This window comes from Meleagris gallopavo, chromosome 2 (genome assembly GCF_000146605.3).
Source record: "Meleagris gallopavo isolate NT-WF06-2002-E0010 breed Aviagen turkey brand Nicholas breeding stock chromosome 2, Turkey_5.1, whole genome shotgun sequence".
Taxonomy (NCBI): domain Eukaryota; kingdom Metazoa; phylum Chordata; class Aves; order Galliformes; family Phasianidae; genus Meleagris; species Meleagris gallopavo.
In genome coordinates, this window is record NC_015012.2 from 72,872,725 (window position 1) to 72,892,204 (window position 19,480).

Sequence of the window (19,480 nt, forward strand, 5' to 3'; positions counted from 1 at the left end):
AAGAAGCAATCAGTACAATAACCCTAGCATAATCTATTTTCACATTAAATTCCATTCCTTTTTCCTCTATGTGCAATTTTCAGAGTTTGATGAAACAGGTTTTTTTTTGATTGATAATCCACAATATGTGCTTGGTTCAGGATTGAAGAAGGACACATGAAAATCCAGCAATATGTATGGGCTGTTTAAAACCTTGGGTACTGCTTGGGAAGGTGTACATGCAGAGAAGGGGGAGGAGAGAATATTAAGTTCATCTAAATGTTCTTGTTGGGAACCTTAGTGATTGAAAACATTTATGCATGCAGTGATTATATACATTTGGGCTCAGTCTTGCAAATCTGTGCAGTGGAGTTTGTAAACTGACATCAAATGTGTAGGTATACATAGTCAGAACTTCCTCCTGCATTTGAGTTTTATTCCAGTGAGCTTCACATTCCTTTTATGTCTTAAACCCTCTTGCTCTGCAGAGCATTTTGTTTTATTTTGGAAAATTATCAGTTATTATCAGGCATCTTAAAAAGGTATGTAAATTGCAGAGTAGAGTATGGATCATTTACGGACTTTTTATGAAAAGGAATCAAAAGGGAACAAAAAATTGTACAAAAGCATCCTCTGAATTCAACACAAAATTTAATGGCTGGACAGAGGAGTTGGCATCCGTCGCAGTGCAAGAAGTGGCATGCTAATTAGAGATTTCCAAATCCCCCAGAAGTATCCATAATTAATGCTTGTTGTGGCTTCATGCATGTAGTGGCAAAAAGCCCAATATATGGCTTTTACATATGCTATTTCAGCAATGTCATATGTTAATTCATTCCTAAGTTTGTAGAAAGATGAGACGCAGAAAGGAAAATAGTTCTTTTCCTTTACTGAGAATGTTTACTAATTCTTGACTTCACGAAAGCTGTTTTCTACTCCTACCGTTCATTTTTGAACATTATAGAACAGTGAAGATCACTGTGTCATTTAATGGTCTTAAGGCATGCGTTTGTATACACACACACAAATGTAAGATTCTTCAAATGTACATTCTATCTGTACTAGTGCTATAATGAAATAAATTACCAGCTGACATTTGATTTGATACCGAACTAATTTTCATCATCTTTCATATAAAAGTCGTAGTAACCTAACATAATAAAAAATAACCTAACTTCGCTGTTTTATTTTGAATTCAAATACCTAATTACAGTAGGCCAGTTCTCTACTCTAAGGCTCAAATATGCCAGCTGCAGCTTGATATCTCATTCCCTGTAGGCATACATTACTCATTTCAGTTCAGTCACAGAGACTTTGTGTGACAAGCTATAAAAAGTTCTACAACACTGTGTGTATGGATCTATTTGGTACTTGAAAGAGGCAGCTCTGATATATGGTTGTGGATAATCTACTGTTCCTTTTTCTCATCACTACCAGCTTATCGTAGGATGCTAGATAAACTACTTGCATATGAAAACAGGGGCTGTTTTATAAGGTTGTGCAGTGGGATGCCATTTGAGGATTAATGACAATTCGTATGATTAGGTGGTTTCTACGTTTACATGCTAGGACAAGTAACTGAGAGTAGGATTTATTTTGGAGATTTCATCTGGAGATCCATTCCACTGTCCACTTGCAGGAGATTGGCATTGATTTCCTAAAAATTGTCTGATCTTGTTTCAGGTGGTATATAGCATACAAGACTTCTTTGTGGTTAGCAGATGTAATACAGGAGTCACAGAAGGCCTGTACTCTTTTGGATGGTTAGCTGGGTACCTGGAGGAATAGCCTTTCTCAAACTGGAGCAGCAGTTATGATCAGGCAGCTCAGGATGAGTCCTAAGTCTCCACAGACTCCAGTGAGAACTCAAGTATTCATTAAGTGCCTAAACACTAACACAGCCACATAGAGATTTTGGCGTTGTAATGTTGGAAGAAATCTGATCCTGATTACTTATTCTATGGCCTGTTATTATCTAGGCTGTGGGGATCAAGTGATTAATTTGGACAAATTCTGCTCTAAAAATATTTTCACTTCTTTATCACATTGCTGCAGTTTCCCTCCCAGCAGTCTCCTAAAATGCATAAGGCAGTCAGGATGCCGAGGTCTCAATCTGGCTTTGAATTTAAATCCAGTGTCAGATTTGGTCAACCATTTTCCTTTTGCATAGCTTTCCTGGTACAGTCTTAAGGGGAGACCAGTGTGAGATCAGTAGGTCTGTTGGACTAATGTGCTTGCTGGTGATAAGAAACTGTGCTATGAAGTAGAAATGATAGTGTGTAATGGAAATTCTGGCTGAGCCTGTAAGAAGTTGGGGAGAGAAGGGGAAGAGCTGAGCCCTGAGTAAGGACTGCATGCCTGTTTTGTTTCCCGTTGCTCAGCCCCATTACTCTAAATTTGTTCAATCTTTGTTTTTCTTATAAAATTAACTTTAATTAAAGTTCAATCATTTTTTTAAGCTTTTCAGGAAAAAAAAAATCCTTAAAAAACTCCATAGTTTAACTAAGAAAATTGCAAGAATGGAGAAGGGCAGTAGTACCAGAGGAGTAGTCTACTTTTGGGTAATGTAGCAGAACTGAAGACAGAAATGTATTAGTGCCTAGGGATATATCAGGGATTGCTTTCTATCAGTGACAATACCTGCTGTCCCCTGGGCCATTGCCATGACTTTCATGCCTTCTTGAGATATGTTTTATTTCTTCCTTGGCAGTCCAGCATTTTTGGAATGAATGAATGATTTCTGAATAAAGCTAGTTAATTGAAAGCCTTAAATTCCATCCTAAGTGAAAAACTGAGTTCTGCCATGGGCTGTGAGGGCAATTCCCACAAATGAGTGTTTCTTCTGGGACCTGCATGCATATAAAGTTGAGGACAAACTGAACTCCACTGCCTGATTCTGAACTGTTTAAAAATTTGCTTTTTCTCACCACCTCCTTGGTGAACCAGCTTTTCATTTATTTATTTTAGTGGGTTTTTTTTATTATTTCCTTGTGACTACAACAACTTGCTTCCATCATTTATCTTCCTCTATTTTTCTGTGCAGTTTCTTGAGCACCGAGAATGAATGCATGACTGTAAATTCTATTTTCTGACAGAACATTTTGAAGAAAAAAATAAATTTGAGATGCAAATTGTTCACAGTTAGGAAACCCTGAACTAGTTTTAGATAAGTTAGATATTTTATGTATGGCTTTTTCAACCAAAATCAACAATTAAAGATTCTTCAAATAAATAATTGATTTTTTTCTTTTCATTGTGGTGTTTCTAGCAAGAGGCATGGAGCAATACGAATAAATTTGTAAAGCAAAAAATCCTAAGGACTTGATGTCCACTCTGACTATATTTCTACAGGGTTTATCTGGGGATCCTACATGGTTGGAATGCAAGTTACACTCTTAGTGTCTATCTTCATACTATTTTCCTTCGAAAGGAACCAAGTTCACATGTTCTGAGATGACCCCTATGTGAAGCAGTATATAAGTGGACAAGAACATTCAAAAGTTCATTCTGGATTAAAACAAAAATGCTAATGTGGATGCATCCACATTGTATTAGCATATTTTCTATTCTTATTCAGTCTTGAAAAGTTGAAATCCAAGACATAAATAAAAACAAAACAACAACAACAACAACAAAAACAACACAAATGTGAATTTTAGGTTTCCCAATTCTTTAAAGTTTTGTACTTGTCTTGCTGTATTTGCATTGTCAGAAATATACCTGACATCTTGCCAGATGCAACTGTTTAGGTGTCTTTGCTGCAGACTCTGCTGAGATGTACCTGAGCTCACAATGCTGTCAGTGGTACCAGTGCATAGAGTTTGTAATGACTGGTGTCACATAACTGTCGTTAATAACCAGATTCGGTGTCCGTGTGGCTACATCTATGCAACCTACAGCTATATAAGAAAGTGTATGGAAACATGCACTAAGTACATTTCTTTTAATATTATTATATCTCTTTTAATAAGAGATAAAACATGCTTTAGCATTCAGTTATTCACCTGGATAAACTACGGTAGTTTGAGAAAGTACTGTGGCAATTTCATGAAAAATGAAATCAGGGAAAACTAGGCAAAAAGGCTGAGGATGGTTGATTGATCAAGGATGCTTGTGGGTGCTGATAGATGTGTGTCTCCTCTGCCTCTACCTACATTCTTTTTGCAAGCATCTGATGTAGGTCGTGGTCAGTGGCTTGAGTAGGCAAGTGGACCTTTAATCTTATTGACTTACCTGGTATTGCATGATTCAAGTCATCCAGTGTTCAAGTCATCCAGTGTTCAAGTCACCCACTGCGTCAGTGGGTGTGGATTGTGGTAACGTTTCTCTCAGATGAGTAATACTAAGTTACTGGAGATTACTGAATTATAGAAAGGCTTAGGTTGAAAGAAACCTTAATGATCATGTAGTTCTAACCCCTATGCTGTGGGCAGAGCTGCCAACTGCTAGATCAGACTGCCCAGATTCAACTTGGTCTTGAATGCTCCCAGGAATGGGGCATCCACTACTCTGGAAAAATATGCAGACAAGTATGGCCTGCATGATTCCAGTGAACCTGGACACTGTGTACACAAAGCTGCTCTCCTAGGGGGTTAGGGGATTAAATGTAACTGTATGCTGAAATGGAAATGTAATAATCTTAGTTAAAGAGCTTGATTAGGTGTCAGAAGCAGAAATTCTCAGCATTTGCACTGAATAAAATCTTTTGTGTGGTTAGATGAATATCCTCTTGTCTTCTATAATAAAAAGAAAGTTCATATTTTTATACTATTCCATGCTGGCTCCATAGTGCTTCTTTGGGTATCTAGCTCCTTCGTTTTGCAGTCTAGTTTAATCACTTGCAGAAAATGCTTGTTGTATCACACACTCTTCAACCATGCACATTATCCCTTAATTATATACAGCTAAGCCCCTCTTGACTATAAGACATGTTGTTTGTTCAAATGCACTTACAAATCCATTTTCTTATCAGTTCTCTGCTGAACATTTACACAACGGGGTACTGTTTAAATATGAAAATAAACCTTTTTTAAAAAAATGTGACCCACCCACCTGGCCTCCATCTGTGATTGTTCTGTCTCCACAATCTGTTGTCTGCTTTCCTCAGCGTGTTCTTTATCTTTTTGGATGGCTGCTATCTTTGAGCTGTGTTATTGCCCCTCCCTATTTTCTCTGTGCTTAGTAGAAAGTGACATTTCCAAACCATAAAGATCTGCCATGCAGATTTGATAGACTCTCTCCTGTATGACACAGTTCTGCTCTGCGTGTGCAATTAGTAAAGACAACTTCATCTCACAATATCACAACTCATGCTGTACTGTTTGGAATTAAAACATGATATGAATCTGGGACATTTTCTCATAAAAATCTGTTTTTTCTTACTGCTGAAGCAAACCAAGATTCTCCAGATTTTATTCCATTCAAGTTTTTTATCAGTGAATTGCTATTGTAATGCTTTTTCTTTTTTTATTCTCCATTAAAGAGGATCTGTGTATTTGTAATCTATTACTAAATTGATACTCTAAGCTTTAGATAGAGATGTTAAATCCATTTTTATTTTTAAAGATTATCACTAAGTACTTAACAAGGAGTTTAAACTTGGAGCACTGATAAAAAATGTGCTGACTTCAGTGAACCTGAAAGGGAATCTCTTCCTAAAGAAATTGAAGTGTATTTTTTGTTCCTCCTTAGGAGTATTTTTTATTTCTTCCTCTCCAAGGCCAACGTAAGTAGGTAGAACAGTTACTTTTTTGCATAACCATTCCTCCATAAGAACCACTGAGGTCTGATAGACGTGAACATTTTTTCTAAGTAGAACAGTTGACTTTAAATGATGGTATATCTGAATCCAGTGTATGCCACTGAGGTTATTTTTAGATTCTGTAGCACAGTTGTGCAGAAGTTGAATTGTTTTGCTCCTGCGGGTTCTTGAAAGTTGGTCCCTTGTTTGTATGGATTTGTCCGCTCTTTAATGATGGCCTTGAGGAAAGTGTTACAGAAACCTGTGAAAAATTTCTGCTAGATTCAGGCCTGGAATGGTAATGGTACGTCACTGTCCAAAGGAAACAAAAATGTGTTATTAAGTTATTTTAATTTCATTTCAATTGGAAAGCTTGTAGAGATGTGTGCTTCTGTTCTATTTTATGAATAGGCTCTCCAGAATTATTTCTTGCCAGCCAATTATTAAACACCATTATAGTCAAATTAAATTAAACATCTCCATGAAGTTAATTGGTCAAAGCTTCAGAAAATTTATATCAACAAATCTATTTGTCTCACTTCATTTACTGAGACCTTTATCCTAAACCATATGCTCTAGATCCCAAAAAAGCTCAGTTATTTCATATGGGACAAAAAGATTTCATGAAATCATTTCATGTTATTCTTAGGCCTTTGTAGGAAACTTTCCCATTAAATTTGTATCTGGATTGTTGTTGAAATACAGGATTTTGGGGCATCAGAATGGAGTTCTTTGTGTGAGGATGGAATTGGTGATATAAAGATAGACTGAATGAACACACCCAGCACTGTTCTCTCCCCGTCGGTACAGAAAATACTCAGATTGTGTTTTTATTAACTTTGCATTTTATTAATACTTCAAGTATTTCTGCTGGAAGAATGAGAAACAATTCTCAGACCCCTGTTCTGAAGGATGATAGGCAAGTTGGAAACTTTGATCTCTGCCAACCATCTCTCTTTGGCTTGCAGACCTTACTGACCAATCTTATGGACCAAACCATATTCCTGTTTTCACTCTACCTTTGCTAATTTAGAAGCAACTCCACCAAAAATGTTTTCACAATCTTCTCTTCACCAGTTAATGTTTCTTCTTGTGGAAGTTTGAAAATGTTTTCCCCCCAAAAGGAGAAAATAGGCATCTTGGCAGGTATTTGGAAATTGCTCTTGTGGGATTTGGTGAAAAACCTTGTAACTTCTTGATCAGAAGAGTTTGACAGTCAAACTATCAGGACTAGGACTGTTCATTTAGCAGGGGCTTTAATAAGCATTAGAGATGGTCATGTCAGGGGAAAAGTCCTCTGCTTCTTAGGAAAGGTCATTGTCTTGTAGTTAAAGCAGTGCTGCATAATGTTGTAACTGTTTAGAGTGGATCAGTCTTTTTTTGAGTGGAGGCAGTGATGCTACAGTATTCTAAAACAATTGAATTGTTTAAAAATCAGAAAGAGGGAAAAGAGAGGAGGTCCTACCTAGTAACTGGTACTTTCAGTTTCCTTTAGAGGTACGTTTCTACCTCTAATATGTTTAAGATGTTTTTTCATGAAATCCAAAGGTTCTTGCTTTGTTGGAAGGTCAGATAAGATGACCATGGGAATCATGTTGACTTTAAATTCAAAAGTATTTTTTCCAAGTGATTTATCAGCTATTAGGTTTTACTATATTTTTATTTAGAAAATAAGCAAAACCAAATCAAAACCTCAGAATGTCTTTGTTTTTATTAGTACTTGGAACTTTCTGTTATTCTGTTCTCTGAAGAAAATAACAGGGAACCTTTCTCAAGACATATTTGCAATGGAGAAAACCTAATGTGCATTGAACACCTTGAAGGATTTATTTCTTTATGAATTCGCAAGGCATGGCTGTGCAGAACCTCTCTGATGTCAGAGAAGTTGGGGGCCAGAACTGCACTGCAAAGAGAGAACTGTGTATAAAGCAAGCTAGCTTACAGACTATGAGGAATCTTTTGGGTCCTTTATTATTTGAACTACAGACAAAGAAAAGGAAGCAAAAACGTAAAAGAAAAAGCTTATGAAATAATGTATTGTATTGATGTCCTTACTACTTTTTTGTTCCTTTCTTGTGACTGTTAGAATTGAATTTTGTGCAAGTTAAAAAATACATTGCTACAGGTTTGAGACATTTTTAGTAAAACGTTTTCATGCATCTTTTTAGAAATAAAGCACTAGCTGCAGCAAAACTTGCAGAGCTGATTTATTTTTGTTGAAGTAATGTCTGTTTCCTGATGATGCATATAAATGATGTGCTATTCTTCTGAGTTAGATAATCCTCTAACTTTCTTTTCAGAACACTATTACTTTTGTAATATAAGTTACTGTGATAATTACTGTTCTTAGATCTGCTGGATTCTTAGTTACCATGATTTAAACCGTTAATAATGGCTAATTAAAACATTAAAAGAGAAGATCATAGCTAAATACTACCAAGTTAGTCAAAGTTTTTAAAAAACAACCAAATAACAACAACAAAAAACTGACAACACTCCCTCCCAAATAAACAAACAAGCAAAAACAAATATGTAGAAGTCAACTGATTGCATTTTTCCACTACTTCTCCAACTGATTGAGAACCTACAGAGGAAGACAGATAAAATTTCTACTGCCGACAAAATCCATGCTTTAAGTATTGTTTCATATTTGTGATGAATTTAAATTAAGTCCTGCTAAATGTGGAATCTTTGCTCCTAAACATGAGTTGAGCTATCACTTAGCTCTGCGCAGAAGCTACTCAAGCACCTTGAAAACTTAATCTTGGGATTGGACACAGCAGAAAACAAAGGGGAAAAAAGGGTAAAGAATTAAGAGGAGAGCTACTGTATCTTTCTTCCTTTCATTTCTGTAAACCACCTTTCACTTTTGTATTCTGTGCTCCATAATGAAGTTCCAATGTGTCTGTTTTTGTGTGTATCTCTCTCATGTTAATTTTCCCAAAATGTGGAGTGGCTTTTTATTTTTGGTTCCCAGGAAAGTTAATGAGAGACATGCCCAAATCCTTGCAAACTCTGAAAATGTGGAGAAAGATTATGTCATAGCCTCAGTGCATGACTTTTGATTTACTTAATTAATTGTGATCAAGACAACACTAGAGTTTCTTTAATTGTCATTTAAATGTTGTCTTTTATATGCTTATTCGGAATCCTTACTTTCTAAGTAATTTTGCAGTTATGGTATAGTGATTGTATATGGTATAGTGATGATGGTTATTCTCTGATTTGTGAGCTATATTCTTCATCCTGATTGCTATGTCCTTGTGTATAAATTAGCCAGCAAAACACCATAGAACAGTTTTTTGTGCTTATAACATTTCTTTGCAACTATGTATGTTGAATAGGCATACAAAATTATGTACTCAGTAATTTTCTGAAGCAAATTTGTAGGGAAGTAGAGGTTTCATTTCATTTGATGGGAAAAAAAAAGTGAGTAAGTAACTACTATGTAGCAAGCATTCTATTTTTGCATCTTCATTTGTGTGAACAGTGGTATGTGAACATCTCTCAAAAGGCATTAGTAGGACTTTGGACAATAAGGGCATATTAGGCTTGGGAAGTGAATACGAGGTCTGAGAGATTCCTGACAGGCAACAGCAAACATTCACTGGATGATGGTATGCAGCCATGGGACAGCCCTATTTAGATATGTCATTCACACTACAGCTAAGACACCATTAAGAGTCTTGAGTTTACTCTGACTAAACCATACAACATAATTCCTTGGTTGAAACATGAATAATCTTCAGATGCTATTGCAGTTTAAAAATCAAGCTAAAATAAACATCTTTTTTGGCTAGACATTTATCATTACCTAGTAGTTAGACAAATAAAATACTACAGTCTGAGATCCTTATAAAAGAATATATATTAGGTGCCAGAGAGAACATAACAGATGCCATCTCTCACTATAAAAGTAATTTACAGTTTCAAACAGAGTAATGACTTGAATGTACACAAATTATTGAAAAAGAGGATCAGAGGTTATAAAGTCTCCTTTAGTAACTGGATTTCTTATGTCTACTATTTCACATTGAGGTCCACATTTGGGAATTATTTTATAACAGCTCGCTTTTGGTTTGTCTAAACTTTTCAGATATGTTAGAAAAAAAAAAAAAGAGCCTGTGGCGGATGTTGTGATCTGCTAGCCAAGTGTGTCATAAGAGAACAACACCAAATTTTTTTCTAAACTGTATTTTTAATACTGTAGAAGATTAAATATTTTGCATTTCTGGTGTCTCCCATGCCAAATTGTCATATGTTTGTGGCAGGTTCATACAGAAGGGGGTTGACAAATCTTGCTATAATCACTACCCCATGTTGTTTTCATCCTCCTTGTCTGCTGCCCATTTTCGTTTTGAAAAACCCTAATATATCAGTGACAGGAGGTCTGGATTTGTGGCCGACTGTTATAATTACTCCCACTGAGGCGCTGTCAATAGGATTAAAATAAAGATTCTGGACCTGTCCATCGTAGATGAGGTCAGCAACACTAGCAGTGGGAGTACTGTTTCTGCAAGCTGTGCTTTCAACCCTGAGTTATGGAACCATAGACATTAATATGAAGCAAATATTTGAAAGCTCCAGTGGAGAAAGACCAGCCCTTTTTTCTGCATTAGTTAAAATATCCATCTGTAATAAATAATCTAACAACATCCATCTATGTCCTGACCATACATGTATGTATATTAATTTTCAAATGTATCACAGCCCCAGAGAGTTTCAATTACAGAACAATCCATTTTGCATTTTGTAATTAATAAAGTCTTTGCAGCTGCATAACTTTATCCAGGAAACATCTGCACAAATTCCTTGTGTATATATAATTTCTGTGAAAAGGAGGCGAGCTGAATTGTCTTTAATGTTCACAGGCTTGGGGAAGGTAGAAATGTAGGGAGTTGATTAAGATAACATGAAACAAATCACAAAAATGAAGGCTTATGTCCACACAAATGTGAAACAAATTCTAGCCATTACCTATAGGAAAAAATGCAGTGCATAGGATCACTTTTACAGGTAGTTAACTTACTTTATTCAAGTCAACAGGAAGAATAACTGAGGTAGGCAATCTTGTTGCTGTTGTTCTCAGAGTGCCTTAATGCCAAATCCATAAGTTGTTAAAACTCTATGATTATTTCTTTGCCATCTTTTGATGCAGGCATTCTTAACGTATCCATTTTAAAACTTTAGTTTCACATTCTTTAGTGTACGTAAAACTGTAGCATGTGTGCCACTAAAATTTACTTACAACTGTAAATGCAACTCTGCTGACACATTATGGCATCTTCATTTTTCTCTCTTTATAAAAAACATCAGTCTGCTTTTAAAAATGATACCAAACAATAATTAGTGCAGTCACCTTTTTGCAACTCATTATGTTTACTTATTTTCATGTAAACTGAAAAATTGTAATCAAAAGCCATGTTTAATCAAGTGTTTAGCATGCTGAAACAATTCTGTGCCCTTTAAGCTTTAAGCAGGTACGCCACCTACAAGCCTCAATTCTACAAATTGAGATTTCTTTTTTATAATTCGTTTGTATTATTGTAATAGCAAATAAGTTTCTTGATTAATGTGTCACTACCTTACAACTGTTTATTCTTTCTACTTTGGCTAGATAAACATCAATTGTTACACATGGCATTCTTAACTCTTACCATATTTCCATGATCCCTCCTAAATTCAATCCCATAGCTCTTCTAGAAGCAAAATGAATTTCCACAATGTCTGTAGTGAGAAGGTTACATAAAAATGAACGGTATTTAACATGCTCCTTTTTTCCTATTTCCTGTCCCAGAAGTGGGATTCTGAAATGCTGTTTGCTGCTCTCCACATCTGTCACATCTGTCTTCATTCCCTCTTCTTGAATTTCTTTTATTTTTTTTTTAAATAAGAAAAGAAAAATATTATTTGATCTCTACCAGTCTAACAAGACAGGTGATGCTCTCACAGCAGAGAAGCTGCTATTTTTCTACATAAAGTGGAGTCACTCTCTCTAGTTAGAGTGGCAAATGCCTTGATGTGCCATATATAGGCATTATAGTTCTTGGTAGAGTATGTTAATGTTTCAGTATTTATTTTTGGTTTTTCAATATTTCATTATTTACAGTATTTGGATAAGTCCTTAAACACTCAACTGCATTGGCTCAAAATGTTTGTCGTTGCACTGACTGCAGTGGCATATGTTAAACACATCTTTGGAGGGGTGACTTGCACTGCCACTGCAACCTAGCCCAGACAGATCCTGCTGTCACGATACATCATTGTTATGACTGAGTGCAACTGAGTGCAACTGAGTGTAGAAGAAGAAAGCACCTTGGTACAAGCCAAGAAATATTGCTAGTGTCATCTTCACTGGGGTCTTTCATCATACTCAGACAGAATAGTAGAAGTCTTTATCTAAGGCTTTCAGACAAGGAAGTTTAAATATGAAATGACATGCCCTGCTCAGTTTCAAAATTCAGCTCTGTCTTGAAGGAGGCTCTCTCTCCATTTGGGGGCAGTTCACATCGGCTTTGTATTTCATGGTGGAACTCTGCCAGCTTCCAAACAGAAGAAGTCTCTTTGTTTTGTAGAGGAGGTGGGAAGATGTGCTCTGAGGAGCAGCCGTGGCTATCACTGGTGAATAAAGTCCAAGGTGCTGGGCAGTCCTGGGTAATTGCAAGTGGTCAGTCTCTAGCAGTTGTGAGGATCAGCTAGTAAGCAAAGAATTGTAACTCAGCTGAAGTACAATTTTCTCCTATATTTATTCTGGGTTTTGTAATTTGTGGGGAAATAATTATTAGCTAACTTTTCAAGACTATTTTACATTAGGTTCGTAGGTGTTATTCTGCCTCTGTGCTGCCTGTAAAGTGTGACTGCTGTGGGTTTGAAATCCTTTCCTGAAATGGGTGAAACTTTGGAGCATATTTGGACAAAACAGAAGCTTCATCTGGGAATGGCTGCTCTTTGTAATAACCTGCTTAAAATGACACTTCACAATGAATAGAAGTAAATTTGTTTTGTGCCAGCTTTCGTCTTTGTCACCCTCACCTTTTTAAATATCCTAGAAGTCCTTCAGTAACAAAATCACTCCTGAATCTTACCTTGCTTGATTGAGAATCAAGGAGTTCCAATTTACTGAAACCAAGGCTGGCATGGATTATGGCTACATCTTCAGAGTGCTGCCTCACTAGGTACACATGACTGCTTGTCTCCCATCAATGCCTCAGCTCTGTAGTCTGATTTACAAGATACATTCCTGTGTTGGCAAAATGTGTTACTGCTGACTTCTCTCTTGCACCAGTGAACTGAGATATTAAAATGGATGTGATCAAATGCAATTTGAACTACCTCAAGTTTGTCCAAGAGATACTTTTGAAGAACCATATACACTTCTTTTTTTTTCTTTAGATTTTATTTTTAGATTTATCACTTTTAGATTTGCATATGCAGAGCTCCATGTAATGTTTGGCTATTATTATTCTTATTTTAACAATTAATATTTTTATAATATTGCTCATGGAGGTGGTGGCAGAGGGGATTTTATGCCATCTGTCCCTGTGATCTTAAAAATATTATATAAAGTATTAAATTGGATGGACTGGATGGATTTAAAATAGAACAAAACAATGTACTTAAATTGTTTATAATATCTAAAATTCACCATGATAATTTGACAGAGTAAAACGAAAAGAAAAAAAAGAAAGTAAAAGAGTCAAAAAGGTATTTTGAAGCTGTTCTTTCCAACTTGTGATCACATTTTGGTAAGTGGTCTGTGCAACACTCTGTCTTGATAGAATTTGGAGTTATAAGTTTCTTGATGAGGGCAATGTTAAATACAACATTTTAGCTGTATTCAATAATTAATAATTAATAAAGAATGTTAAGAGCAATATAATTATTCAATTTTATATTCTTCTGCTAAACTGAAAATTTATTTGGATACAATTCAATTTGCGAAGTGGGAAAATTGTGATGTGTATTCTGGCATATTTTCCTATCTAAAGAGTTATATACTTTCTTAAACCCTTTTTAAAACAATTTTTCTGCTGTTCAAAATGTCATTTCTGGAATACACTGCCCCTTAAATTTACAGGGTGTATAAGTTGAAGGGGTGGTTATTTCATGTCATCACATAAACCTCTTCTTGGAAAAAAGAGAATGGAATTGGAGCGTGGTTCAAGTGCGTGAACCTGCTGCCTCTGGTGTGCTATGTGGGGGAATAAATGGCTTTCAGTCATGTAATCAGATATTCATCTCCTTTGAAGTCTAATAAGAAATGCACTCTTACTTTAAATAAGCATCTAAGCAAATAAATGTCTCGATCAAGTCATCAGAAAACAAATACTAAAAGGAGTTTTCTATTTACATTTTGTGTTTTCTGTCTGAAATCTCTATTTTGCTCCATGTCTTTGCTTCGGATATGTTTCCTGCTGAGAAGGACAGACTGGAATCACAGTAGGGATCTTTGTCTTTTAAGTTGCTCTTTGCTTTTGCAGAGGGCTGTGTGCTGGAAGGCCCAGGGTATTTGTCCAGTGTTTTGCTCGGCATGAGAGGAACATGACTATTTAAGAAAGGCAGGAAACTATTATTTGGTCATTTTAGCTACATTTCAATTGCAAGTACTGAAAGAGCAGACAGAAGTTTAAATAAATGTTTTAAGGTACATGAATACAAATCAGTTCAGCTTTTGTGCTTTTCGTCTTTGATCAGGAAATTCTGAATCTTGAATGAAGGTGTAAAAGACTAATTCTGAGTTAAATTTACCGCAACTATAATTTCACTGCTTGTGTTTACCCAAAGTGCTTCTCTAAAATTCTTTTTCTCCTTTTCTTAATGGCATACGTGTACAGCTACACAGCTACTGTAGTAGATTCAAACTATAGCATGTTTTACAAGCAGAGCTTGATTTTTTTTTTTTTAATGCAAACTCGTGCCCCTTTGTCAAAGTCAAAGGATACATGCTTTGCATGCTAATTTTCTTTGCCAGGTAATTTAGCTTCCATTCCCTTGTTGTTGATTTTTTTTCAGCATGACAAACTAAATGCTATGGTGCTTCCTGTCCTTCAGGCGTATTTTTCTTCAGAAAGTTAATAAATTGATAAAGAGTAATACAGGGCCAGAATTTCCTGTTATATTATATTGATGTGGATTTAACTAATTCATCAACTTTAATATTATCTTACCTCCAAGTTTTTCTTTCAATTGCATAAAACTCATCAGATTAACAACAGTCACGTAGCCACAGCTATACTGTGGTTCCAGTCCAAATGCTACTAAAGTCAAAGACTTTTCATTGTCTTCAGTGAGATTTAGATAAAGCTCATTGTTTTCATACTCTTTCCATCACTGCAGTACCAGATAACAGAAATAACTGCTCTAAATATCAGCATCTTCTGATACTTTGCACTTCTGTTCTGAGAAAACATCCAAGCAAATATGAATATAACCAAAGTAAATTCTCTCCCTCTGAATTCAGAATGACTATTTAACTAGCTTTAATATTTTGATACCCAATACTAAGTTTCACCCACAGTTCTTTACATACAAGTGGCGGCTTAGAAGACAGTTAGACTGTTTATGAAGGATGAGAAAAAAGAAACTGAATAAAATAGTGTGGTTATAAAATCTGCTGTTTTATTAGAAAGTTCTGGAATACTTCTGTTTTCTGGGTTATTTCTTGCTTGTTTGTTTGTTTGTTTTTAATGTTGGCAGTGCTTGTAAGTTTGCCCATAACCTCAATGCTGAAATGCTGTTTCCAATTTGAACACTGTGTGATCTCCACTTCCATCTTCCCCATCCCCAAAAGCTCATGTAGTTGAGCAGTTCTTAAACTGGCTTTCTGAGTTGTAGTCCTCAGCTTGAAAGTGTTGCAGAAGGTTTGCTTCATGGGTGTTTCTGCTTTGGGAACTGTGGCAGTAGCTGATAAAAATATTTCTAAATGTAAGTTCTGGGTTACCACACATTTTTACTTTCATGGGTTCACGGAACACAAAACAAAATATGAAATGATCTAACACGTGTATTTCCAATTGTCCATCTTCTAACCCATCCTTAGAAGTTTTGTTAATTTTGTTTCAGCCTAATTGTCTCGGTGAAACTGGAAAAAATATTTGTGCAACTCATGCTGTCTGCCCTCCTCCTTTTTCTGCTTGTTCCATACCAGCACCACCTGTCCAACAAGTGTTCACACCTCATTTTTTTCTGGGGATCAGGCTTTTCTGGTGGTTTATGGTTTCTTTGGGTTTCTCAGATCAGTAACTTCTGCTCCATTAATTCCAAATCAACTGATTCAGATACCAGAAACTCTTCAGTGGACTAAGCGAAGAGCTTCTCCAGTCTTTTTTCACTTATTTGAAGTACTGCAGGAAGTACTCCAGTTGTTTTGCACATTATTCTTCTCTTCTTTGGTGAAAAATGATGTCTGTTTTATTTCTGTGGCCTTCTGTGTTAAAACATTGTGCTGTGAACTGCTGGCATATTTGTAACATATGCTTGCATTCATAAAAATGCCACAAAAACATTAATAGCACCAACTTGAGAAAGAGGAATTGTGAGCGTATCTTGCTTTCATCACGGTAATAGAATGAGTAGTTTAGATGTTCACAGCAATGTGTACTAAGTACAACGGAGACAGAATAAAGATCACAATAGTAGTTATGCAAATCTAAGTTTTAACTTGTGTTCTTCTTTAGCTTGCGGACGTGGGTTCTACAAATCATCTTCACAAGATCTGCAGTGCTCCCGCTGCCCTACTCACAGCTTTTCTGACAAGGAAGGATCTTCAAGATGTGACTGTGAAGATAGCTATTACAGAGCGCCTTCTGATCCACCATATGTTGCATGCACAAGTGAGTCAGTTGTGAGTTTAATAGTAAAGGACATTGCTTAACCAACCAAGTGCCGTCATTTATAGCTAGTAGTTTCGGTTGACTTTTTCTGTATTTGCAAAGTACATTTGCAACAGTAAATGAAACTGAAAGGCAGAGGGGGAAGAAATTGACAGTGAATATGGAATGAGCAAAAATGTAATTTTCACATTTGCTTGATATAATATTGGAAAATATTGCATGTGGGTAAGTGTGTAACTCTTAATGGAATACACCTATACTTTCCCCATGGCTTTAAAACTGATGCTGGTTATGTATTTTGTATGATATAATATCAAAATGAATAACATGAAAAATAGAAAGTAGTCTATGTAGATTTGAGTTTTAATTGAAAAATGATTGGATCTGGCTTAATCTTGCAACTGCAGATAGACTAGCCTGCACAGATAGGTGGTTCAAATAGTGGAAGTCTGCTAAATCCAAAATAGCACCAGATACACTGTAAATCATACCGCAGCTCATAACAAAGAATTACCATGCTGATGCTATATGTTTAGAAGAAAGAAACAATTCCCATACTAGGAAAACTATAAAAGGCAACCTTTAAGGTACATTAACCAATCCTTTTAATTGCACAGAAGAGAAACAGCTCGAGTCAGTTGCAGTAAATACACAGACAATTGTTAGCCTGATGCCTTAATGGAAAATAAATAAAGCTCTTGCCAAGTGAGTTCAAGGAAGCTTTTATGGAGCTTGTTGTAAAAAATAATGAAATGTTTATGTGGAGAAAAATGCTTCAACTATTTTCTGTCTTAGTAATTAGAATGCTAGCTACATGTCCCACTATGGTTCTGTGCCTTTATGCTGGACTTTTTTTGTTACACAGGACCTCCATCTGCACCACAGAACCTCATTTTCAACATCAACCAGACAACCGTGAGTTTAGAGTGGAGTCCTCCTGCTGACAATGGGGGAAGAAATGATGTGACCTACCGCATTTTGTGCAAGAGGTGCAGCTGGGAGCAGGGTGAATGTGTTCCTTGTGGGAGTAACATCGGATATATGCCCCAGCAATCTGGATTAGTAGATAACTATGTCACTGTCATGGACCTGCTAGCTCATGCTAACTACACATTTGAAGTTGAAGCTGTGAATGGGGTGTCTGACTTGAGTCGTTCCCAGAGGCTTTTTGCAGCTGTCAGTATTACCACTGGTCAAGCAGGTAAGATTTTATCATTCGTATGAAGTGTGAGACTAAGAGAAACTGGGCACATGCAAATCATAGATGCGGTAAATCAGGAGCATGTTTGGTGCATTTGGGCTCATTCATCCTTTCGCTTTGCCAACTCCTTAATTTGAGTTTATACTATTTCTTGGTGATCTCTTCTGTTTATTGGCTTCAGGATTGCTTTCAGAAAACTGCATGAAAATCTTACAGAGGACATAATTTTTTATTAAATATTTTTATTATTTAATTTTCTTTATTCAACTTTAATATAAAATAGATTTTTTAAATTCTTCAATTTTTTTTTATTTATTACATCATTGTATGTTATTCCCTAGTATTTGAAGAAAAAGTAAATATGACAGTCTTATGCAGGCTTCCTTTCTGAATATTTTAAACCTGTATAGGTGTCCCAGGTCATTAGAAATTGATTTGGATATGTTACGGTGTTTTTGGTGTTCATGTTTTCCCTCAGGATTACATTTCTAATTTATTTTATGTGTCCAAATATCTGATTATGAGATTCAGTGAGAATGTGATGGTTAGTCTTTGTTTCTTCTTCTTATCATAATCTGACAGGTGAAATGTCAGGGAAAATAAAATCAAACTAGCGTATCACCCCAGGGGGAACAGGGCTTTGGTTGTCTGTATACTCAGTGAAAAAACAGGATTCTCAGATTTGGGACTCTGAAATTGTAAGTTATTTCTTAATAAAAAAGCATAGGCCTCTGAATCTACAGTATATCACAAACACCAACTTTTTATATTCTTTTATCTTAAACCAAACATTAATTGCCAGATCGATCTGTCAAAGAAGTGCCTTAAAAATGATATGAATAACTGATGTTTGCTATAAGAACAGCTAATCAGTGTTTTAAAGAATATTTCATACTTATATCTTGGAGGAAATTTTTATTTTGGTCAAATTATTCCCTTTTTTTAATCATATATAATTTCAGGTAGAATTATTCCCTTATACTATTGCTTGATACTGAAGACAAAATTACCATACATTTTCACTGCTTGTTCATTGCTCCATGAACAATCAGGGAAAACTCTAGTTATTTAGTTAATTTACACTTTAAAGATGGTAATTTAAAAAAAGACAAGAAATTTTACTTCACTTCCTCTTCCCCACTCCTCATCCACAAACCTAGGATGGTTTTTATGTAGTTATTAAAGTTAATCTGGAATGTTTTCGGGATATTTAAATTCCCTGTACTGCTTCCCTGCATAGTAAATCCACATTTCATATAATTTTGGAATCAATTCTGTGACCGAAAGATTTGCTCTCTGTATTAATTTAGTTTTTTGGGGTTCCGTTTGCACACGGAGAACTTACTCTGAAACTATTATTGTTCCACAGATTATATTATTTTAGCATCTTGTCTTTTCATCTTTAAAATAATTATTTGTAATTCTTCAAGGATTCTTTTAAAGCTGAAGTTTTGTCTGTTTGGCATTTCTGAGTATCATAATTTAAAAGCTTCCAGTTGGGCATATAGAAAGAATATACATAAGAAACAGATTTTGAAAAACAAACAAACAAAAAACAACAAAAAAAGGCTCTCTTTGTTACAGTTTTCTCCATCTGTAAGATGAAGGTAACCCTTATCTTCTTTTATCAAGCATTTCAAGATCCTCCGATTAAAAGTGGCATGAAAATGAAGCCCATTTCACCAGAATTACAAAACTCATGTTAAAGAAAATAGTCTTTCAGAAAAA

The 19,480-nt window shown here is 35.7% G+C and overlaps 1 protein-coding gene across 2 annotated transcripts in view; it reads left to right on the forward strand.

The window, feature by feature from the left end:
* EPHA7 (EPH receptor A7) overlaps positions 1–19,480 on the forward strand; it is a 142,251-nt gene that overhangs the window by 36,809 nt on the left and 85,962 nt on the right. For both annotated transcript variants that reach the window (XM_010707612.3, XM_010707611.3), the window contains exons 4-5: positions 16,396–16,551; positions 17,417–17,752. In XM_010707612.3, coding sequence (XP_010705914.1) covers positions 16,396–16,551; positions 17,417–17,752 — 492 coding nt within the window. The remainder of the gene's footprint in view (positions 1–16,395; positions 16,552–17,416; positions 17,753–19,480) is intronic.